The following is a 27,032-nucleotide window of genomic DNA, read 5'->3' on the forward strand; positions in this document are numbered from 1 at the left end:
TGAAATGGGTTTCTGTCACCCAAACAGATGTGTACAGATGTGTACAGAGACGCAGCATCTGTGATGATAAAGCAAAAAAAATGATCAAATAAAAAATACTAATAAAAACAGAGTCAAAAGATCTTCCTCCTCCACCAAGGTGTGGTCTTTATAAAAACCTAATAAAGATCTCCTCCTTCTTCACTGATACGGTGTGTGTGTGTGTGTGTGTGTGTGTGTGTGTGTGTGTGTGTAATAAAACACACTGTGTCCTGCAGCTCTGGGAAAACACTCCACCACAGGAAGGAGGGATAAATCAGCGCTCCTCTTAATGACTGTTAATTATTTTCCTCTAACAGCAGGAAAAGGAGAGTTTTATTACCTATTAAAGGTAAAGATTCTCACTTCCTGTAAAACTTTAACGGCTGTCAAAAAAATCTGTGTTCGGTTTTCTTTATTCTGTTAAAGGTGTGGTCTGCGATGTTTGAGAAACGCTTCAGAAAACCGAGTCGGGACGACAAACAAAACAAAAATCAAAACAAACGTGTAGCCGATGAGCAGAAAGGGGCGGGGCTTGTCGATATGGACGGAGAGAGTGTTCAGTGCGTGTGTGTGACGTTAGCAGAAAGCGGTTTTAACATTGACATGGAGGATAAAAACAAAGAAAGAAAGAGAAGAAAGACTTACGATAAGGCAAGAAGTAGGACGTGTTAATATAGGATCAGCTTTCCAGCGCTGGAGAGAACTGAAGGAGCAGGAAGTTGGCCACATATTCACAGGTTGGAGTTTCCCGAGTCAATAACTCCTGAGCTAAACGCTGTTACTACACAAATAACACCTCTTTTCTATCGTAGTAATGTAGAGAGGCAGCTACAACCGCGTTTTGTGTAGTAACAGCGTTTAGCTCAGGAGTTATCGACTCGGGAAACTCCGACCTGTGAATATGTGGCCGACTTTACTTAAGTCGCCGAGGCGCTTTTTTCCTTCTCGATAGGTGAGTAACGTTGGTTTTGCTTTGTTACACAGAACTAATATATGCCTTTGTCCTTTAAATCATTATGCTTGTGTGGCATTTTTGATTGTTTGTTTATCTACAATTGTACGTTTATCTACAAATGTACGTTTGTGTGGGCGGAGCTATCGATACAGGGGTGGGACCCGTTTGGGTTAGGGGCGGGTTTGTTTTGGTGATTTTATATGTCAACATTGGCTTTCAAACAACGGAGACCGCACCTTTAACTAAAAAATATTAAAGTCGCCTCACTGAATCTTGAAGACATGTTCTTTGGGCGGAGCAACATTTGTCTGTGGGCGGAGCCTTGGCGAAGTACAAAGTCTGACCCTTCTGTGGGCGGAGCCTCTGAGCCTGGTAAAAGTTTGTTATTGTTTATGTTCTGTTAGAAACCAACACTGACTGTGGGTGGAGCCTGTCATGTGCTTATGGGCGGGGCTTCTGAGTCGTATATAAAACGCCTTTAGTTTTAGGTGTTAGTTACATATCAAAGTTTTAAGTAGTGAACAGTGTGTTTGTTTGTTTTTTACTCAGAATCTACTGACCGTCGTCGTCGGTCTGTGGTTATTGTCGGTGTCGCGACTGCCGATGTCCAGCGAGCGTGACAGCACCAGTTCACTGCTGCTCCTGACCATCAGAGGCGTGTCTGTGGGAGGAACAGGAAGTCCAGTCAGCACAAAGGTTCAGCAACAGACTTTATCTTCACAACGGACTTCAATAACTTTATATTCAAAAATCATAAACGTTTCAAAAATGACAATCTAACTGGATGCTAAAAATGTATTAATCGACTGATTTAAGTGGAAAAGAGAAGAAACATTTTAAAAGTTTTCAAATCGAAACCATCGAAACAGCTTGCGATACGTTTGTGTTTATTCATTGTTCATCCGAGAAGTTGTTATTTGACACGAATAAAGCAACGGAAATTCTAGGGAAAAAATACAGATATACAAACATTTAAATTCCTTTGAGAAATACGTGACAAAACGAATCAAAGTATTTGCAATATCTCCGAAATAAAATAACCGATCAAACACCGATAAAGAGGGAAAAAGCTTCTTAAAGAAATGTTTTTATTAAAAAAAAAACCTTCAAACTAAAAAAAAAAATACAAACTATTTTGGCGTAAAATTAAAAAAATTAAAATTAAAAAAATTAAAACGAATTAAGCTAAAAACAAAGAAAATATTTGTACAGATTATAAAAAACAGAAAATAAATCCCTAGATAAGGAGAAAGTACCATTTTACTCAACTTTATCAAATCTAATAAAATCTGTTTGTAAATATAAAAAAATTGAAATAAAAATTGAATGAATGCTTTACTAAGAATATGTGTTAATAATTATAGTCTAAACTAGAATGTACATTTCCTGAAGAAAATGTGAATGGTGCTTGCACGTGTCAAGTTCCCCTTATCGTGCTGAGTGTTTTGATATGTCACATGTCCATGTTGTGCAAAGTATTTATTTTCACGTGAAATCACGTGACTTCGTCAAATTACACGTGAGGAAGTTCCTCTCAATGTTCTGAGTGTTTTGAAATGTCACATGTCCATGTTGTTTGATTTTGAATATTTTGGGGGCGGGGCTGCGGCACAACCGGAAGGCCAGTCGGTACACCAATTTAAACGTTTGTTCAGAGTCTCACCCTAAAGGAGCTGCCTGAGCTTGGTGTAGATATTTCGAAAGCTTGCCGAGTTAAAAACCTCCAAAGTTTATAATGGGAGTCTATGGGAAAAAAGGCCACTTTGAGACCCGGTACCAGAAGTACCGGTACTCGGATCACTTAGAAAAGTCATAGCACACCTCTCCTCAATGAGCCGGTCAATTTGACACCTCATTCATGGATCTAGGACAAAAGCTGCGGGACAAGTTACGCGCCAAACTTTTGTCCGGAAGAGTATGCAGGATGGTAAGAATGTTTTGCAAGCACCATTAATTAAAGGTATTTGATGTAACTGAAAATAAAAACAACACGATGTGGTTTGAGGCTCTGCGGCGGTTACGTGGTGACATTCGTGTGACGTGGTGAACTGTGGTGAAAGAGGAAGTGGAGCGAGGACCAGGTGAGGGCCATTAATCAGCTGCTGCTCTCCAGAGAAATGTGGCAGCAGAAGAAGTGGTGTGATGATGTCAGATCTTCAGCGTCCTACACGTTTCTGCTGTATCAGCCTCCAGCGTCTCTAAACGTCACCGCGACCTTTTCTGAAGCTCCGGATTTGGTGCTGATGCTACAGAAGCTTATCTGTGAAGAACCGCAGCTCGGATCTGACGCCTCTCCCCTTTAAAGACCATTCGAGTGTAAAACACAGACTGTTGGTTTGGGTTTAACTACAATACCCAGCATGCATTGTTCACACACAAGATTCCAACCAATCCTGGAGCTTAGCTACCCATCAATCAATCAATCAACCAACCAACCAACCAATTAACAGAGTGATTCACTATTTGTTTGTTTTTCCACTTCTCTGCTTTTTATTCATCTCGTCTCTATTCCTGTTTTACCTTTTTTTTGTCTCTAGTTTTTTTTTTATTTCTTCTCTCCTTTCCTTTTTTTCTCCTCTTCTTTTTTTAAGTCCCTGTTGTTATTATTATTATTATTATTATTATTATTATTTCTCTCATATTTTCTGGTCATTTCTCTTCTCGTCTCTTTTGACTATCTCCCTCTGGATGAGCTGTTGCTATGGAAACGATACAGTATTAGAGTCGGACCTGCGGTCAGAGCCGCCGTTAGGAGAAGACAACGGGGCAGTTCAGACGGATCAGAATCAGGAGCGCCGGCTGATGATTAAAGGATCGCTGCGTACTTTACATCACTGATCTATCAGAAGGAGATCTTCATCAACACGACACTTTATCATCATCATCACTCTGACTCAGGAGTAAAAGTTAAGAGGTTAATTATTCAGGGAAAAAAAGACCAAATGGACTGTGGGAGCTGTGGGAGCTGTGGGAGCTGTGGGAGCTGTGGGTGCTGTGGGTGCTGTGGATGCTGTGGGTGCTGTGGGTGCTGTGGGTGCTGTGGGTGCTGTGGGAGCTGTGGGAGCTGTGGGTGCTGTGGGTGCTGTGGGTGCTGTGGGTGCTGTGGATGCTGTGGGAGCTGTGGGAGCTGTGGGAGCTGTGGGAGCTGTGGGTGCTGTGGGAGCTGTGGGAGCTGTGGGAGCTGTGGGAGCTGTGGGTGCTGTGGGTGCTGTGGGAGCTGTGGGAGCTGTGGGTGCTGTGGGTGCTGTGGGAGCTGTGGGAGCTGTGGGTGCTGTGGGTGCTGTGGGAGCTGTGGGTGCTGTGGGAGCTGTGGGTGCTGTGGGTGCTGTGGGAGCTGTGGGAGCTGTGGGTGCTGTGGGTGCTGTGGGAGCTGTGGGTGCTGTGGGAGCTGTGGGAGCTGTGGGAGCTGTGGGTGCTGTGGGTGCTGTGGGTGCTGTGGATGCTGTGGGAGCTGTGGGAGCTGTGGGTGCTGTGGGAGCTGTGGGTGCTGTGGGAGCTGTGGGAGCTGTGGGAGCTGTGGGAGCTGTGGGAGCTGTGGGAGCTGTGGGTGCTGTGGAGCTGTGGGAACCTGGAGCAGAGAGTCAGTGACCCATAACCATGTTCTCCACACAGACGCTACACTACAGAGCCTGAAGCTGCACCATCAGCAGCCTGTAATCTCTCATCTAAAGCACCAGGAGCACAACAGGATGTGTTCAACAGGAGAGAAAGATATACACACACACACACACACACACACACACACACAACTACGTCACTCACACACACACAACTACGTCACACACACACACACACACACACACACACAACTACGTCACAAACACACACACACACACACACACGTCACACGTCTCACACACACACACAACTATGTCACACACACACAGACACACACACGCACACACACGCACACACACACACACGCACACACACGCACACACACCTACGTCACACACACACACCTATGTCACACACACACACCTATGTCACACACACACCTATGTCACACACACACCTATGTCACACACACACACACAACTACCCACACACACACACACACACAACTACCCCCTTCCACACACACACAACTAAACCCAACCACACACACAAACAAAACTACCCCACACACAAACACACACACAAAACCACCACACACACACACACACACCAGTCCCCTTTGAATAAGAATTTAATAATAACACTAACAATAGAATAATAATCAGACTAGATTTTTTTTTAAACCAAAGCAAGAAATTCTGTCAGCTTTAAGGAAGGAGTCTCCAGTGCAAAGCTTCCACTGTTTTGTTTTGTTTTTTAAATCCAGAACATTTCATGTAACTAGAAATGAATAAAATTCAAACGTGACGTTATTACAATGGACTTTATTTCTAATCAGTGGCTCTCGGTTCTGAGAGAGAGAGAGAGAGAGAGAGAGAGAGAGAAAACTCCCCTGAATCGTTGAAGTACAGTATCGAGCAGATTTCTGAATGATGGAGAGACTGAGAGGGAATAAAAGAGGAGAAGAGGCTGAGATGCTAAGAGGTGTCTGAATCTGCTAACCTGTAATTCTGCTTCATTGGGAATCGATACCTCAATCACTCAGTGGAAGAAGTGTTTAGACGTCTAGCTCTGAAGTGTGTGTGTGTGTGTGTGTGTGTGTGTGTGTGTGTGTGTGTGTGTGTGTGTGTGTGTGTGTGAGAGAGAGAGAGAGAGAGAGAGAGAGAGAGAGAGAGAGAGAGAGAGAGAGAGACACAGAGAGAGAGAGAGAGAGAGAGAGAGAGAGAGTGTGTGTGTGTGTGTGTGTGTGTGTGTGTGTGTGTGTGTGTGTGTGTGTGTGTGTCTGTGTGTGTGTGTGATCGATGCAGCTCTAATCGGACCTGTGAGAGACAGTTGAGGTACCGACTGAGGTGGAACATCAGGGCCACTGTTTGTACTACAAAATCACTTTTCACACAAGTGCACATTTTTATTTTTATATTTATAAAGAATAATTATTCATTCATCTTCTACCGCTTATCCGAACTTCTCGGGTCACGGGGAGCCTGTGCCTATCTCAGGCGTCATCGGGCATCGAGGCAGGATACACCCTGGACGGAGTGCCAACCCATCACAGGGCACACACACACACACACTCTCATTCACTCACACACACACACACACACACACACACACACACGCACACACGCACACACGCACACACGCACACACGCACACACGCACACACGCACGCACGCACACACGCACGCACACACACGTACTCACACACTACGGACAATTTTCCAGAGATGCCAATCAACCTACCATGCATGTCTTTGGACCGGGGGAGGAAACCGGAGTACCCGGAGGAAACCCCCGAGGCACGGGGAGAACATGCAAACTCCACACACACGAGGCGGAGGCGGGAATCGAACCCCCGACCCTGGAGGTGTGAGGCGAACGTGCTAACCACTAAGCCACCGTGCCCCCAGAATAATAATTAAATGAATAAAAAAAAAGTCGTCCATCACATTAAAGAGAAGCATGTAGGAAACGTCTGCAGCTACAGAACGGTTACGACAGTCTTCACTGAACAGAAGGTGAGGTGTGAAATACGAGAGCTTTTTAATCAGCTTTATCTTCATGCTAACCAGCAGCCAGATGAAACTCTTCACTCTATGGGACGATGGACAAGCTGCTGGTTTGTGCTCTTATTAATGTCAGTGAGAGTAAAGTGGCGGTTCGTGGCTGCGGTCACGAACATTAGATGTATCTATAAATGGATAAAAAGCGCTTGCTCGGTGTAACAGAATTAAACCCTCACGATGAGCTGCTTTCGAAAAAATCATCAACAGCAGGGTGAAGACGAGGAGAACAAATGTACAGCAGATGTGTGTGTGTGTGTGTGTGTGTGTGAGATCGCACTTCTGACCCAGGTCATGTCATTACATCACAAATACCCCATCAGCTGCTCACACACACACACACCCACACACACCCACACAGTCATTTATCAATTAAATGAAAGAACAGATAAAAGGAGCGTGTCCATCGCACTACAAATGGAAGTCAGCTGTGTGTGTGTGTGTGTGGGGGGGGGGGGGGGGGTAAGAGTATGGTGTAGATAAAAAGAAAGCCACAAAAAGAATAATATTAAATCAGTCTCGCTATGGTAGAAAAGGCCTTTGTGGCACCGCCCCAAACTTTAAGTGTGTGTGTGTGTGTGTGTGTGTGTGTGTGTGTGTGTGTGTGTGTGTGTGTGTGTGTGTGTGTGTGTGAGAGAGAGAGAGAGAGAGAGATTGTTGTGAAATGTTAGACATTAAATCACTCTGTAAAGTTGTGAAAACTATTAACTGGCTCCTCCTCCTTCTCAGCGGGAGGCGGAGTCTAACAGACAGGTGGCGTCTTCATGTTAGGAAGGAAACAGAAAGAAATAAGGAATGTTGTGTTGATGTATTTATAAACAGATAAAACACACACGTTACTTTACACACACACACGTTACTTTACACACCACGTTACTTTACACACCACGTTACTTTACACACACACACGTTACTTTACACACCACGTTACTTTACACACCACGTTACTTTACACACACACACGTTACTTTACACACCACGTTACTTTACACACACACACGTTACTTTACACACACACACACGTTACTTTACACACACACACGTTACTTTACACACACACACACGTTACTTTACACACACGTTACTTTACACACACACACACGTTACTTTACACACACACACGTTACTTTACACACACACACGTTACTTTACACACACGTTACTTTACACACCACGTTACTTTACACACCACGTTACTTTACACACACACACACACACGTTACTTTACACACACACACACATTACTTTACACACACACACACGTTACTTTACACACACACACACGTTACTTTACACACACACACACACGTTACTCTTCACACACACACACGTTACTTTACACACACACACACGTTACTTTACACACCACGTTACTTTACACACCACGTTACTTTACACACCACGTTACTTTACACACACACACACGTTACTTTACACACCACGTTACTTTACACACCACGTTACTTTACACACACACACGTTACTTTACACACACACCACGTTACTTTACACACACACCACGTTACTTTACACACACACACACACACGTTACTTTACACACCACGTTACTTTACACACACACACACGTTACTTTACACACACACACGTTACTTTACACACACACACACACGTTACTTTACACACACACACGTTACTTTACACAGACACACACGTTACTTTACACACACACACGTTACTTTACACACACACACACACGTTACTTTACACACCACGTTACTTTACACACACACACACGTTACTTTACACACCACGTTACTTTACACACACACGCGTTACTTTACACACACACGCGTTACTTTACACCAGGTTTCTACAGTTAAAACGTTAAAACTAATAATAGAATTTTTGACCCCAAACTGACCCACAGTCTGAGCTCCAGGACAGAGACTGGCTCATGTGTACTGTACATCACACACACACCCAAACACACTCATGCAGACACACACACACTCGCAGACACACACACACACACACACTCGCAGGCACACACACACTCGCAGGCACACACGCTCACACACTCGCAGACACACACACACACGCCGACACACACACACACGCCGACACACACGCCGACACACTCGCCGACACACTCGCCGACACACTCGCCGACACACTCGCCGACACACTCGCCGACACACTCGCCGACACACTCGCCGACACACTCGCCGACACACTCGCCGACACACTCGCCGACACACTCGCCGACACACTCGCCGACACACACACACACTCGCCGACACACACACACACTCGCCGACACACACACACACACACGTTACTTTACACACCACGTTACTTTACACACACACACACGTTACTTTACACACCACATTACTTTACACACACACACACACGTTACTTTACACACCACGTTACTTTACACCAGGTTTCTACAGTTAAAACGTTAAAACTAATCAACATAATAATAGAATTTTTGACCCCAAACTGACCCACAGTCTGAGCTCCAGGACAGAGACTGGCTCATGTGTACTGTACATCACACACACACCCAAACACACTCATGCAGACACACACACACTCGCAGACACACACACACTCGCAGGCACACACGCTCACACACTCGCCGACACACACACACTCGCCGACACACTCGCCGACACACACACACTCGCCGACACACTCGCCGACACACACACACTCGCCGACACACTCGCCGACACACTCGCCGACACACTCGCCGACACACTCGCCGACACACTCGCCGACACACTCGCCGACACACTCGCCGACACACTCGCCGACACACACACACTCGCCGACACACACACACTCGCAGACACACACACACACTCGCCGACACACACACACACTCGCCGACACACACACACACACACACTCGCCGACACACACATACACTCGCCGACACACACACACTCGCCGACACACACACACACACACACACACACTCGCAGACACACACACACACACACTCGCAGACACACACACACACACTCGCAGACACACACACACACACACTCGCAGACACACACACACACACACACTCGCAGACACACACACACACACTCGCAGACACACACACACACACACTCGCAGACACACACACACACACACTCGCAGACACACACACACACACACTCGCAGACACACACACACACACACTCGCAGACACACACACACACACACTCGCAGACACACACACACGTTACTTTACACACACACACGTTACTTTACACACCACGTTACTTTACACACACACACACGTTACTTTACACACACACACGTTACTTTACACACACACACACACGTTACTTTACACACACACACGTTACTTTACACAGACACACACGTTACTTTACACACACACACGTTACTTTACACACACACACACACGTTACTTTACACACCACGTTACTTTACACACACACACACGTTACTTTACACACCACGTTACTTTACACACACACGCGTTACTTTACACACACACGCGTTACTTTACACCAGGTTTCTACAGTTAAAACGTTAAAACTAATAATAGAATTTTTGACCCCAAACTGACCCACAGTCTGAGCTCCAGGACAGAGACTGGCTCATGTGTACTGTACATCACACACACACCCAAACACACTCATGCAGACACACACACACTCGCAGACACACACACACACACACACTCGCAGGCACACACACACTCGCAGGCACACACGCTCACACACTCGCAGACACACACACACTCGCAGACACACACACACACGCCGACACACTCGCCGACACACACGCCGACACACTCGCCGACACACACGCCGACACACTCGCCGACACACTCGCCGACACACTCGCCGACACACTCGCCGACACACTCGCCGACACACTCGCCGACACACTCGCCGACACACTCGCCGACACACTCGCCGACACACTCGCCGACACACTCGCCGACACACTCGCCGACACACTCGCCGACACACACACACTCGCCGACACACACGCCCACACACTCGCCGACACACACACACTCTCTCACACACACACACACTCGCACACACACACACACACACACACACACACACACTCGCCGACACACACACACACACACACTCGCCGACACACACACACACTCGCCGACACACACACACACTCGCCGACACACACATACACTCGCCGACACACACACACACTCGCCGACACACACACACACACACTCGCCGACACACACACACACACACACACACTCGCCGACACACACACACACACACACACACTCGCCGACACACACACACACACACACACACACTCACAGACACACACACACACACACACACACTCGCCGACACACACACACACACACACACTCGCCGACACACACACACACACTCGCCGACACACACACACACACTCGCCGACACACACACACACTCGCCGACACACACACACACTCGCCGACACACACACACTCGCCGACACACACACACTCGCCGACACACACACACTCGCCGACACACACACACTCGCCGACACACACACACACTCGCCGACACACACACACTCGCCGACACACACACACTCGCCGACACACACACACTCGCCGACACACACACACACTCGCCGACACACACACACACTCGCCGACACACACACACACTCGCCGACACACACACACACTCGCCGACACACACACTCGCCGACACACACACTCGCCGACACACACACTCGCCGACACACACACACACACACACACTCGCCGACACACACACACACTCGCCGACACACACACACACACACACACACTCGCAGACACACACACACACACACTCGCAGACACACACACACACACACTCGCAGACACACACACACACACTCGCCGACACACACACACACACACTCGCCGACACACACACACACACACTCGCAGACACACACACACACACACTCGCAGACACACACACACACACTCGCAGACACACACACACACACACACTCGCAGACACACACACACACACACACTCGCAGACACACACACACACACACACACACACTCGCAGACACACACACACACACTCGCAGACACACACACACACACACTCGCAGACACACACACACTCGCAGACACACACACACACACTCGCAGACACACACACACACTCGCAGACACACACACACACACACACACACACACACACTCGCAGACACACACACACACACACACACACACACTCTCAGACACACACACACACACACACTCTCAGACACACACACACACACACACTCGCAGACACACACACACACACTCGCAGACACACACACACACACACTCGCAGACACACACACACACACACTCGCCGACACACACACACACACACTCGCAGACACACACACACACACACTCGCCGACACACACACACACACACTCGCCGACACACACACACACACACTCGCCGACACACACACACACACACTCGCCGACACACACACACACACACTCGCCGACACACACACACACACACTCGCCGACACACACACACACACACTCGCCGACACACACACACACACACTCGCCGACACACACACACACACACTCGCAGACACACACACACACACTCGCAGACACACACACACACTCGCAGACACACACACACACACTCGCAGACACACACACACACTCGCAGACACACACACACACACTCGCAGACACACACACACACACTCGCAGACACACACACACACACTCGCAGACACACACACACACACTCGCAGACACACACACACTCGCAGACACACACACACTCGCAGACACACACACACACACACACACTCGCAGACACACACACACACACTCGCAGACACACACACACACACTCGCAGACACACACACACACACTCGCAGACACAGACAGACACTCGCAGACACACAAACACACTCGCAGACACACACACACACACACTCGCAGACACACACACACACACACTCGCAGACACACACACACACACACTCGCAGACACACACACACACACTCGCAGACACAGACAGACACTCGCAGACACACAAACACACTCACAGACACACACACACACGTCAGTGTAACATGAGAGCAGAATCTGGAGAATGAGACCTACTTGACTTGAGGGTTCTGGACGTGACCTCTATCTCAGTGCCCACGTTGGGACGCAGGACCCCCAGCTCAGGCTCCGAGGCGTAGGGACTGGAGTATCCAGACGCCACACTTCCCCCCGGACTGACTGGTGTCCTCGACTGAAGTTCTCTCTCCTCGTACACTGCTATCAGCTACACAGGACAAAGACACACAAAAACTTATGGTACATAAATTCACAATAAACACAAAAATAAAGATTATAGAATAAAAACTGACACCTTTAATATTATAAACTCGAAATAATCACCAGGCACAAAACCTGAACATGTACAGAAACACACAAATACACACGTAAACACACACACACGCGCACACACACAAATACACACGTAAACACACACACGCACACACACACACATGTAATCACACGCACACACACACACACACACACACACAAATACACACGTAAACACACACACAAGCACACACACACAAATACACACGTAAACACACACACACACACACACAAATACACACGTAAACACACACACACACACAAATACACACGTAAACACACACACACACACACAAATACACACGTAAACACACACACACACACAAATACACACACACACACACAAATACACACGTAAACACACACACACACGTAAACACACACACGCACACACACGTAAACACACACACGCACACACATGTAAACACACACACGCACACACACACACACACACACACACACGTAAACACACACACACACAAATACACACGTAAACACACACACAAATACACACGTAAACACACACACACAAATACACACGTAAACACACACACACAAATACACACGTAAACACACACACACACACACACACAAATACACACGTAAACACACACACAAATACACACGTAAACACACACACACACGTAAACACACACACACAAATACACACGTAAACACACACACAAATACACATGTAAACAGACAAACACACACACACACAAATACACACGTAAACACACACACACACAAATACACACGTAAACACACACACACACAAATACACACGTAAACACACACACACACAAATACACACGTAAACACACACACACACACACAAATACACATGTAAACATACACACACACACACACACGTAAACACACACACACACACATACAGAAATCCACATGTAAACACACACACATGCGCACACACACAAATACACATGTAAACACACACACACGTGCACACACACACAAATACACATGTACACACACACAAACACATGTACACACAAACACATGTACACACACAAACATGTACACACACATGTAAACACACACACACACAAATACACACGTAAACACAAACACATGCACACACACACAAACACATGTACACACACACACACACGTACACACACACACAAATACACATGTACACACACACAAACACATGCACACACACACAAACACATGTACACACACACACACACGTACACACACACACACACAAATACACATGTACACACACACAAACACATGCACACACACACAAACACATGTACACACACACACACACGTACACAAATACACATGTACACACACACACAAATACACATGCACACACACACAAACACATGCACACACACACAAACACATGTACACACACACAAACACACGTACACACACACACACACACACGTACGTACACAGACACACACACATGTACACACACACACACATGTACACACACACACATGTACACACACACACACAATCATGTACACACACACAAACACACATATATACACACACACACAAACACATGTACACACACACAAACACATGTACACACACACACACACACACACACACACACACACACACATGTACACACACACACACATGTACACACACACACACATGTACACACACACACACATGTACACACACACACACACACACACACACATATATATACACACACACACACACATGTACACACACGTACACACACACACACACATGTACACACACACACACACATGTACACACACACACACACATGTACACACACACACACACACACACACACACATATATATACACACACACACACACACACACACGTACACACACACACACAGTAGGGCTGGGTGATATGGCCTAAAATGAAAATCCCCGATTTTTTCACAAAAAATCCTTTTACGATTTAAATTGATTTTCCTGTATATTTATATTTATACACCTGAGACAGATCCCAAGGGACCGTCTGCAAAGTGCAAAACCCGAAAAGCGAATACTATAAAAACAGTCAACAACTTTAATATGAATATAATAATAACACTGTAATACACTGTACGGTCACCAGCTCACACACCACTGACGTCCTGATAGTTTTACTACAACACATATTTGGGGGAAATTTTTATGATTTTTCATATATATATAAAAAAACATTACAGTACTACAGTGAAGTTATTGACTGTTTTTATTGTATTCGCTTTTCGGGTTTTGCACTTTGCAGACGGTCCCTTGGAACCTGCATCCGTGATCGCTTTCCAACGGCCCCCTTATCATCGTACTGGATACGGTTTGTAAATGTTTCTAAGACGGTAGGTTGTTTTTTGGCGGTGTGTTTGTGCTGCCGCGGTCTTTTTCATTTCACAGGGCGTAACATCTCTCCCACTCGACAGCAGGCCTCTGTTTAAGGTGCTGCAGTAAATTAGTCGTACTGCTTCCTTTGCTAGCAACAGACTTTAAACACACTTTGCCGCGGGATGTTGTGTGTTCTGTGTCTGACGCCGCAAAACTGAACCGATTCCATATGACAGATGACACTGTGCCTTTCTTGGGAACGAGTTCTTCCCTGCCCACTGCCATCTTGTTTGTGTATCTCTATGGCAAACACGAGGGGGGAGGGAGGGCTGAGCCCGTTCGGAACTACGGGAGCCCAGAGGCAAGCGTCAGCGGATGTTAAAGAGAAAACCGTTTTGTTTTTTTTTTCAAACAAATCGATGTAAACTACACATTCGGGTTAATCGATAAAATCGATTTATCGCCCAGCCCTAACTCATGGGTACACAAACACACACATACACACAAACAAACATGTACATACACACACGCACACATACGTACATACCCCCACACACACGTACATACACAAACATGTACATACACACACAAACACACATGCACACATATGTGCAGACACAAACATGTACATACACACACACAAACACACATGTACACACACACAAGCACACATACGTGCATACCCCCCCACACACACACACGTACATACACAAACACATAAACTCACAAACGTACACACACACGCACACACACAGGAAAACCAATAAAGCGGCACCATTATTGCAGACGCAGCAGACTGATGCACCTGAGACTCCATCAGTCACTGAAGTTCATCAGACTCATCATTCTATCCATCCATCATTCATGTATCTCTCTATTGATCCATGTGTCCATCTTTTTCCTCCCATGTTTTATCCATCCATATTCATGTCATGTATATTCATCCTCTTCTCCTTTACCCAGCAATTCATCCAACCATCTCTTCCACATGACTTTCCATCCTTCCATCCTGTGGTTTCATCATTCATTCATTCATCCATTCATACATCTATCTATCCATCCATCCATCCATCTATCCATACATCCACCCATCCATTCATCCACCCATCCATACAGCTATCCATACATCCACCCATCTATCCATCCATCCATCCATCTATCCATCCATCCTCCCATCTATCCATCCACCCATATATCCATCCATCCTCCCATCTATCCATCCACCCATCTATCCATCCATCCATCCATCTATCCATCCACCCATCCATCCATACATACATCTATCCATCCATCCATCCATCCATACATCCATCTATACATCCATCCACCCATCTATCCATCCATACATACATACATCTATCCATCCATCCACCCATCAATCCATCCATCCAACTATCCATCCATCCATCCTCCCATCTATCCATCCATCCATCCACCCATACATCTAACCATCCATCCATCCACCCATCCATCCATACATACATCTATCCATACATCCATCCATCCACCCATCTATCCATCCATCCACCCATCCATCCATACATCCATCCATCCATTCACCCATCCATCCATCTATACATACATACATACATACATACATACATACATACATACATACATACATACATACATCTATCACCATGCAGTTCCACTATAATATCAATAAGAGGTCTTTGATTAATACAATCAAGGAGGATTCAAAGTTTTATTGCACCTCAGATGGCAGACAGGTGTGTGTGTGTGTGTGTGTGTGTGTGTGTGTGTGTGTGTGTGTGTGTGTGTGTGTGTGTGTGTGTGTGTGTGTGTGTACATTAAGCCTCAGTGGATAAATTGAATCTGACAACGAAATCAGAAGCTGTCAAACACGATGTCACGCTCGTCTCTATGAGTGGAGAAGACGTGGACAGTGTGTGTGTGTGTGTGTGTGTGTGTGTGTGTGTGTGTGTGTGTGTCCGCAGTCTAATGAATTCATTCCACCTTGACTAATAAATTAGCGCTCTCTGTCATTTCCCTTTCCGCTCTCCCTTCTTCTAATCACCTCAAAATACCGTCAGAAAGCAGCGACTACTTAATGATCTGAAAATAAAGGTGACGGGATATAAAGCGAGAGAATAGGACGCTTCGTTTCTATATGAAATCATCTGCATCTATTTCAGTCCTCTCTCTTTCAGGGGAGAGAAAAAAAAAACAATAAGCATTGACACGAGACAGGAACACGTCTCATCAATCATGCTGGAAAGATTGCGCTTTCCACACTTGGCCGTGTGATTCCACTTCACTTCTTTCCCCTGCAGCAAAAGAAAAACAAGCAGAAATTGCAGAGATTGGATACAGAGAGAGAGAGAGAGAGAGAGAGAGAGAGAGAGAGAGAGAGAGAGAGAGAGAGAGAGAGAGAGAGAGAGAGAGAGAGAGAGAGAGAGAGAGAGAGAGAGAGAGAGAGACAGAGAGAGAGAAATGAGAGCAATCATGGGAAGCAATCATAAGTGATGTGAAAGGATGGGTGGAGGGATAGATGGAGAGATGGATGGAGGGATGGATGGATGAATGGAGGGATGTCGCTCTGTTTCTCTCAGATCTTGATCTCTGGGCTTCATTTGGATAGGAAATCTCGTCTGATTTCCTTCACACAACCCGAACACATCTGCTGTGATTCAAACAAGAGTTTTTTTTAGAGCTCATTATGCCGCATTTTTGCGCAAAAAAACGCACAAAAAAAAACATGCGTTTGGTGCCAAAAATGTGAAAATCCAACACCGAGGAAGTGAAGAAGCTGCCTGAGCCTGATTTGATTATTTTGTCACTAATGAGCATTTCATTTTTCAACTTCCTAAAATAATGAATAGTATTTAGCAATAAATAGTGAGGGAAGAGCGATCTGAGGGGTCCAAGCACCATTAATACATAGTGAGCGAACAGCGATCTGAGGGGTCCAAGCACCATTAATACATAGTGAGCGAACAGCGATCTGAGGGGTCCAAGCACCATTAATACATAGTGAGCGAACAGCGATCTGAGGGGTCCAAGCACCATTAATACATAGTGAGGGAAGAGCGATCTGAGGGGTCCAAGCACCATTAGCAAATATCTCTGTGCATGCACATTTTCCATTTCACACAATTGTTCACTTACAGAGAAAACTTCAATAGATCACAGAAATCATAAATACATACTGTTTTATGATGCTAACTATATGCTAGCATATAACATCAGGGTCGATCAGCTTGTTGAATTCAGCTTCTGTTGAATTCTTTAGCTGAATGCTAGAAGTGGGAAATCTCTTCTGAATATTGCTTAGCTAAGTCTTTTAAGCACAGATTAGCACATCAGGTCAGTATACCAAATTTCAACTTGGTCACAGTTCCAGTTCGGGAGAAACGGCTTGACTTAACATGTCCTCACCTCAGAATCTGGGCTTGAACATGGCTTTCGAGGATTTCAACACCGATTTGGGGAAGATAAACCATCATTCTAGACTAGACGGATGTTCAGTGGTTTAGTCTGTGGGTTACTGATCAGAAGGTCAGGGGTTCATGCCCCAGCACTGTAGGGTCTTTGAGCAAGACCCTTAACCTTCTGTGTTCCAGAGGTGCCGTATCATAGCTGACCCTGTGCTCCGTCTCCAATTTCCTAACACGCCGGAACATGCGAGGACAACAAATGTGCTGTAAAGTAAACGTGCCATTTAAAGCTTCTTCTTCTTCCAATTTTACAAATTAGCTCAAAATCTACTGTAAGTGGGTGGAGTTGGGCAAAGGTGCAGTTTTCAAATCTTTCACAGAATCGGGTGTAGCGCATCCTTCCTTGGGCTGAGCAGTGGCCGAGTGTCTGGTGTCATCACCCATCGTCACGCTCTCTCATTTCCACTGATACGAGCTGTAGTTTATTCAGAAGCAGCAGTGTCTCCTTTATGCTATAGATCATCTTGTTATTCCTCTCGAGAGTGTCATAAGCGTGGACACACACTACACTTTTCTGCCCTCTAGAGAGAAATTCCTCAGCCAGGCTTTGCTTGTGTGTTTATCCTAGTGTGTGTGTGTGTGTGTCTGTGTGTGTTAATACATCACAGGCTAATCATCTCTCACTGGAACTCTTTCCATTGCACATTCAGGACCTGCAGCTATGTCATGCATCACACAGGAAGTCGACACGCATGTAGCTTAAAAAAGGAAATAAATAAAAATCTAACGGTAACTAAGCGTTAACAACTAAACACGCATCCTTCTAGAAACTGAGTGATCTTCATTTAATATTTGAGAAGAGGTCATGTCCTGTTACTTGCTTTGGAAAGAAAGCACCGTATGAAACCGGACCTTGGTGAAAAAATGCCGCTGAATCCTGCAGCTTTACAGGATTTCACACTGTAATTCAAGCAAGCGTGGGACCAAAGTCACCTTTCTAATATAGGTCCTAGCTTCTTCATGGCATGTCAGGGACTGCTTACGTGCCACTGTCACCTTATTAGGCATTTACATGTACAGTACAGCCGGTCTTCTGTAACGCTGCGTTGGGACACAAACTGCTATAGAAATAAAATGGAACTAAACTAAATTAGAAATAAGACACCAGGGTTCATTCTTTCTGCTGGAGGAACGTGTCGTTAGCCGTGTCAGTATAGCTCGAAGACAGCCCTGTCATAGGATATGTGTACATTGAGTAAGTGCACCATTCAAACTTGGCCCTTGCCAGGGTCTTAAAATAGCATGCAGCATGGCTGGAGAGGGATGTGGCTGCTATTAGAACTCTCCTGGGTGTAATGTGGCCTCAGACAGTAATGAGATTAACATATGCACTGCTGTACCTGGCCCTCTGGCTGTGCCTTCAGGGCCCAAATGAACTCGAGAGACAAATGTTAAGGTCAAAACTTTTAGAGGGAGGCTAAAAACAAGAGTAAAAAGACCAAAGCAAAGTCACAGTAACACAAAATCCAGACTAACAACCGAACTTCAACAAACAACTTTAAGCTCAACATCCAAAGTTTACCAGCAAAGTCTAACCACCAAAAAAAAAGCACACACTGAAGTCTAAAGAGCAAAAAGTGCAACAACAATAGAAGAAGGCCAATAAGTGAACTTCAACAGTGCAGTGATGTCAGAAAAGGAAACATATGATACTTCATTAAAACGATTCAAACGAATCCTTCAAGTCCGACCGACTCGCCGGTTGTAAATTTGCGTCGAGACCGACCAATTTATTTTTTTTACTCTTCAAACAACTAATACAAAAGCAATAAAATAATATTAATTATATTTTAGTAAATATTTTAAATATATAAATCGCCTAGGCCTACAGACAATCGAAGGCTACGTTCTTTCTTTTAAATAAAGACCCGTGACGTCATCTATGTTTACACTATTGGTTACCGGATGCCACACTACGGCCTGTGCGTTCGCTTCGTCTCATTCTCTCATTCACTGTCAGATTCGACGGTTCGCGCTCGGTAACGATGGCTGCGGCTGCAGTAAACAAAATGTCCGCGTTCATCGTTCAAAGTCATGCGGGTTCGGGCGCCATAATACGTCTAAAGAATTCATTAAAACAGCTCGACACCGCTTTAACTTGGCACGAAGTTCTGCAAAAACTGTGCATCAAAATAAGGCGATAATTTATTAATAAATATATATAAAATATTTGCGGTGATGCGCCCGAAGGCACGGTTTGAAGACCCAGTCTGTGACATCATGATATGCTAATTTGTTTAGAGTCATACCTACGTAATCACCGTCACCAATATTGTACCTTTTTTTTTTTTTTTTACATTGAAACTTGAAACTAAAAAAATATAGACCTACCTACCGACCCCTTTTTTTTTTTTTTTACTGTTACTGCAAACCAAAATATTTTTAAGGATGGCCTAAACTACACCGAGAAAAGAACACGCATGTTTATAACTTATAAAAGGGTTATATTTGACAGACATTTTAGATACGCAAGTGAAAAACAGGAGGTGTTCGTTTTCATCGTTATATGAAACAAATATATGTTTGTAGTGGTTTTGATTCGATTCTTTTGATTCACTGTTAAAAATGAATAAACCTCACACGGATTAGAATGAAAGGGAAATCATATACAGGGGTAGTGAGGTAGAGAGAACTCCTCTTCACACATCTCTCCCATGTGGAAAACTCTTCAGATCGAGTCAACGCCTCGAGGAGGATCTGAACATAAAGCTCCTTCTCAAATTTAACCCATTTCTCCTCAATGATTAAAAAAAAAGATTCAGAGAGACTGCACCACCTAGCTTTGACAAAGAGTACTGCTGTCTGTGTGGTGAGAAAGAGAGTGATGCACAGGTATATACACACACACACACACACACACACACACACACACACACACACACACACACACACACACACCCCTGACCAGAGTGAGAATCAGGAAATTTATAAGAACATAACAACATAATCAGGATGAGTAACATGGTTTGAGCCTGTGCCCAAATTAGTGCCCTACTCTAGCACCCTAATTCGTCTAGGGCACTTCAGTTCACACTACACACTCTGTAGTGAACATGGTGGACTTCTGGGCATGAAGAGGTAAGAAAAGAAGATGCTAGAAAGGGGAGAAAAAAGAGAGCAGTAAAGAAACAGATGGATGGATGGATGGATGGATGGATGGATGGATGGATGGATGGATGGATGGATGGATGGATGGATGGATGGATGGATGGATGGATGGATGGATGGATGGATGGATGGATGGATGGATGGATGTGATGTAAAGTGGATTAAAATACTAAACTGAGCATGAGGGATTAATGGATGGATGGATTGGTGGATGGAAAGATGGACAAATGAACTAATAGATGGAGGAATGGATGGGCAGACAGACAGAATGTGATGTAAAATAGATGGATGTACTCAACCAATCACAATGGCTGGATGTTTGGATAGATAGATGAATGAATGAATGAATGAATGAATGAATGAATGAATGAAGGACAGTTAACAGAGAACTGGCTGATTGATGCAAGTGTGTGATGTAATGAAGATGGATATACAAATCTGTGCATGATAGAAGGGTGGATGGAATGTGTATGATACCAAGCAGGTTGGGTGATGATGGATGGATGGATGGATGGATGCTTAGATGGAGGACTGGGTTGAACGATGCACGTGCATGATGTAAAATGGTTGGATGCACCAAAACAAAGCACAATGGGAAGGAGGGAGTGAGGGAGCGAGGGACAGACGGATCAATGGAGGATTAAGGGAATGATGCAAGAGTGCAGTGTAAAATGGATGGATGTATCAAACTGAGCACTACAGATGAAAAGATGGATGGATGGATAAACTGGAGTAAAAAGAATGGATGGGTAAATAAATTGAAGACAGGATGATGGAGGGATAGATTTTGGGATGAGTGGGCCAATGGCAGCTAAGCGATGGAGGGGTGGATGGATGGACGTATAGATTTAATGGATAAAACTGAGTCAAATGAATGAACAAATGAAGTGAAGAATGGATAGGGAAAAAAGAAAGAGAGGGAAAGAGAGAGAAAGGGATGGAGAGAAAAAGGAAGAATGTCATAGAGAGGGAATAGATGTGTTGTGTTCATTATGCCCAGGATCCTGGGGCGTTGCCATGGAGATTGGCAGCCTCAGAGAGCAAGAGAGAGAGAGAGCGCTACGCGAGAGAGAGAGAGAAAGAGAGAAAACGTGTGTGTGTCGTCCCCCCCCCCCCTCTCTCTCTCTGAGTTTGTGTCAGAGAAAGTTCGGAACACGCTGCACACTTCATCCCTCCATCATCACCTCTTGACCAGAAGTAAAAAAGCACAATGATGAACTGACACGTGTGTCCCCTTTTATCTGTCTCTCTCATTATTTGTTTCTAGGTCTGCTTCTCTCTTTTTCTCCTCTCGCACTCATTTCTTTTCTCTCATTTTCACTTTGTCTCGATCTGTCTCTCTCTCCTTTATTCTCCATATCCCAATCTTTTCTTTTTTCTCTCTCATACTGTCTCTCCATTTGCAAGTCTCTCATTCTCACTTCTTTTCTCTAACTTTCTCCTCCACCCTATGCATCCCCCTTTCTGTCTTTCTTTGCCACTCCCTGTCTCTCTCGCACTTACATTATCTCTTATTCTTCTCTTCCTGCCTGTCCGTCTGCCTGCCTGTCCGTCTGCCTGTCCGTCTGACTGTCTGTCCGCCCGTCTGCCTGTCTGTCTTTCCACCTCTGTCTCACTCTCTCTCCACCATCATCTCAGCACCGTTTCTCCTTGTTTTCCATTCATTCCTGTGTTGTATATTTTGATTTGTTAAATCTGTCGTTCCTCGCAGGCTGAACCTCAGCTTCACTCCTGAGTGTCTGCACTTGACTTCAGCGTCTGGATAATTCAGCCACCTGGCTGCAGAGCGCTTCCCTGAAATTGTGCTGTTCCAGACAAATTGCTTTTGTCTGATGGATAGAAAAGCTTTGTGAATTGGAGATGAAGATTATTAACATGGAGTTAGCATTATAATGTGTAATTATGGCCTCCTAAAACACGAGAGACACGCCATTACCATCCATTAAAGCTTCTCCAGACGTCCTCGGAGGAAATGAGGAGCGACGTGCCGCTCCGGCCTGTCGTTTGTTTCCGAGCGGGCCATTCTGCCTCATTAGCATCTAATCAAAGAAGCCCATGCGTTTGGATAATTAATTAGCGCGGCGGCTGCCTGTGGAAACACACGATAACAATAGCGGGGACGGGGCTGATTGGTGATTGGTGGAGACGGCAGAGTCCCAGGTGCAGCTGCAGCGCTTTCTGATTGCGTTTATTAGTTATTAGTTGGTGAGTGACGATGTAACCTCCTCTCCAGGCGTCTGCGTAGCCGCGATGCGAGATACACGCGTACGCCAGACTTCAGAAATGAAAGAACAGATATCCAGAAGTGTGGAAGCAGAATGTGTTCATTTAAATTTCTTTAAAATAAAAATACAAAAAAAAAATACATGGACATGACTTCCAAATCTTTTTGTTTGTTTGTTTTAGTAGGTATAATAACTTTTTTCCTCTTCTTGAATCTGATTGGTCAGTTGGCCTGTGTATAATTGGGCATTAGTTTCAGCCGTGTGTGTACGTTTTGCATCATGTTCTGATTTTCACCCTTGTATGTTCTCAGAAACTTGACAAACTGTAGTTTTTTTTTTCCTTCTCTACTGTTTTCTTGATTGTTTTATTCCCTAAACATTTACTAGAAACCTGAGTGGATCCTGTGCTCTCAGACACACCGAAACTCTATTTAATGACACTGAGAAGGAAAAAAAAAAACAAAAGCACAAAAACTGAAATGAAAGAAAAGGGGAACGAGTTCATGGGTATTGGACACCTAGGTTATTTAATCGCTTCTCTAATCTCCTTCCTGTTATTTATGGTCCACCTGTGAAAGCTGGACGAGGTTCGGTATTGTTTTGAAATTCTCCACTATTTCCTTTTTCTGAAATGAAGCTGATGCGATTTGATAAAAACTGGTTGTTATAATTGCAATCTACACAACAGATGGCGTCTGTCTGTCTTAAGTGTTTAGCTAATGAGCTAAAATTAGACAAATTAAAAACAAACAGTTTGCCAAATGTGGTGTTCATAGAGCACGGCTCTGCGCTCCGGTGCTTGGACCCCTAACGATCACAGCAGACGAAAGGAACACAAAGAAAATCGTAACTGGTATAAATTCTGAACAAAAAGTGCTAAACCTCAGACACCCATTATATTATCTTACTTTTATGGCCGTGCACATGCTAATCGGCATAATTTATTTACTGATATTAGCCTAACTGATAGCAATTTAATGACCACACTGATTATCTGATTACAGACGTGCGTGTGTGCGTGTGGATCAGCACGTTACTGTAAATTAAAATGCCTTCTGCTAATTCATCATTAAAACAGGACAAATAACATGAAGACACAACAGAGAGGTGTGTGTGTGTGTGTGTGTGTGTGTGTGTGTGTGTGTGTGTGTGTGTGTGTGCGCGCACTTACAGAGACAGCAGTATCACTACTTCACTACTTAGCTTTAAGATGTCCAGATGATTCATTAGACAAAAATTTAAAAGAGAAATACAAAGAACGTGAAGAATTGTAAGGAAGAGTTCTTCAAGTATTCATGACAGTGAACCACAAAGAATTAACTTTTAAAAACTGACCATAGAATGAAAACAAAATACACAAAAATTTACCACAGAATTAAAAAAAAAAAACATAATTTAGCATACAAAATTAACTACAAATTAGCCAAAGAATGCGATGAATTTACTAACGTTTTCCAGAGAAAAAAATGGAAAATAAACCAAATAAGTAGCCACTAAACCTACCAATATTTTACCACAGAAATACAATAAAATTTACCACAGAATAAAAGCTAAAATGATACAAAAACATATTTTATATCAATCACTGAGCAGAGCATGAACCAATGAGTAAACCAACAAGAAATAATCTAAGCAAACAGGAAGGAAGCCTGAAGGAACTTAATTCGACCACATTACAGAATCAACCAGGACATTTACTCAACATTCACCACCGAATAATCCAAAATGTTCAACAAAACATCTTTTAAAAATTAACCAACAATTCACCAGATTGAATAATTTACTCACACGATAAAATTAAAATGTGCAAAGAATTCTCTAAAAAAAAAAAAATAACCAGGAAAACGACCAAAACCTAATCAGAGACTTAATAATTAACCCACGAACGAACCAAAATGACTCCAAAAATTCACCAAAAAACATGAACACACATCAAAACTGGGCACGAATTTAATCGTAACTTAGCCACAATCTGAAAAACTGACTACAGAACAAACCAACGATCACGTTAAAGTTGAACATATTCAGAATCATTAGCTCTCAATGTTTGCTTGAGGAAGCAAACGAAAGCACTAAATGATCATTCACTGGTTCATTTTAGTCTGTATTAATGCCAATGTTGTAATGTAACGGAGTACAAATACTTCGTTACCGTACTTAAGTAGAAATGTCACGTATCTTTACTTCGCTATTTAAATTTGTCAACTTTCACTTTTACTCTATTACATTTCTGAGATAAAATGTAAACTTTTACACCGTTATATTTCCACTAAGCATCTTCGTTACTCGTTACTACAAAATAAAATCAGAAGAAGTGTGTGTGACTGTAATAAGGGAGGTTTGGCCAATCACTGCTCCTAGATTACATTACGCTCCGCATGCTGTACGGAGAAGCACAGGTACGCGCAGCGTGTACGCGCAGCGTGCACGCGCAATCAGAGCTGGAGGCGTTTATTTATAACGTTAATCGGCGGAAAGCCGCCAAGACGCCAACCAAAAGCAGTGAAATGTCACTATTCTTATTACCAGAGTTGTAGCACAAACAACATATTAATGCAAACAATCCATTTACTACTAAATAAAAATAACATTTATTGATTCGGACTTTGTCTTGTGAATATTAGTTTATTAATGACCGCATTCATCAGACACACTGTTTGTAGAGAACGCACACATACATGAACTGTTCTGATTCAAGACTGACATCATTACATCATGCATAAAATTTTGGTGTCCACTTTTGCCATTTTAAATAACACCATAACTTTTGGCTTACTATGTAGTCATATAATATATAATATAAAACTCTTCTTGTTTTAAATTCTCACTGAGGGCTAAAACCCCTAAAGGTGAAACCCTAGAACTGCCCCTGCTCTTATGCCTACCGAAAATCACTGAAATTTTACTTTTTACTTTTACTTCAAATACTTAAGTACAT

General features: G+C 44.2%; 1 protein-coding gene across 2 annotated transcripts in view; it reads right to left on the reverse strand.

Annotated features, from left to right (window-relative positions):
• The window catches only part of pard3ba (par-3 family cell polarity regulator beta a), a 112,731-nt gene that overhangs the window by 75,213 nt on the left and 10,486 nt on the right, over nucleotides 1–27,032 (reverse strand). For both annotated transcript variants that reach the window (XM_047803305.1, XM_047803304.1), the window contains exons 3-4: nucleotides 12,712–12,880; nucleotides 1,537–1,637 (exon numbers count right to left, since the gene is read on the reverse strand). In XM_047803305.1, coding sequence (XP_047659261.1) covers nucleotides 1,537–1,637; nucleotides 12,712–12,880 — 270 coding nt within the window. The remainder of the gene's footprint in view (nucleotides 1–1,536; nucleotides 1,638–12,711; nucleotides 12,881–27,032) is intronic.

This window comes from Tachysurus fulvidraco, chromosome 18 (genome assembly GCF_022655615.1).
Source record: "Tachysurus fulvidraco isolate hzauxx_2018 chromosome 18, HZAU_PFXX_2.0, whole genome shotgun sequence".
Taxonomy (NCBI): domain Eukaryota; kingdom Metazoa; phylum Chordata; class Actinopteri; order Siluriformes; family Bagridae; genus Tachysurus; species Tachysurus fulvidraco.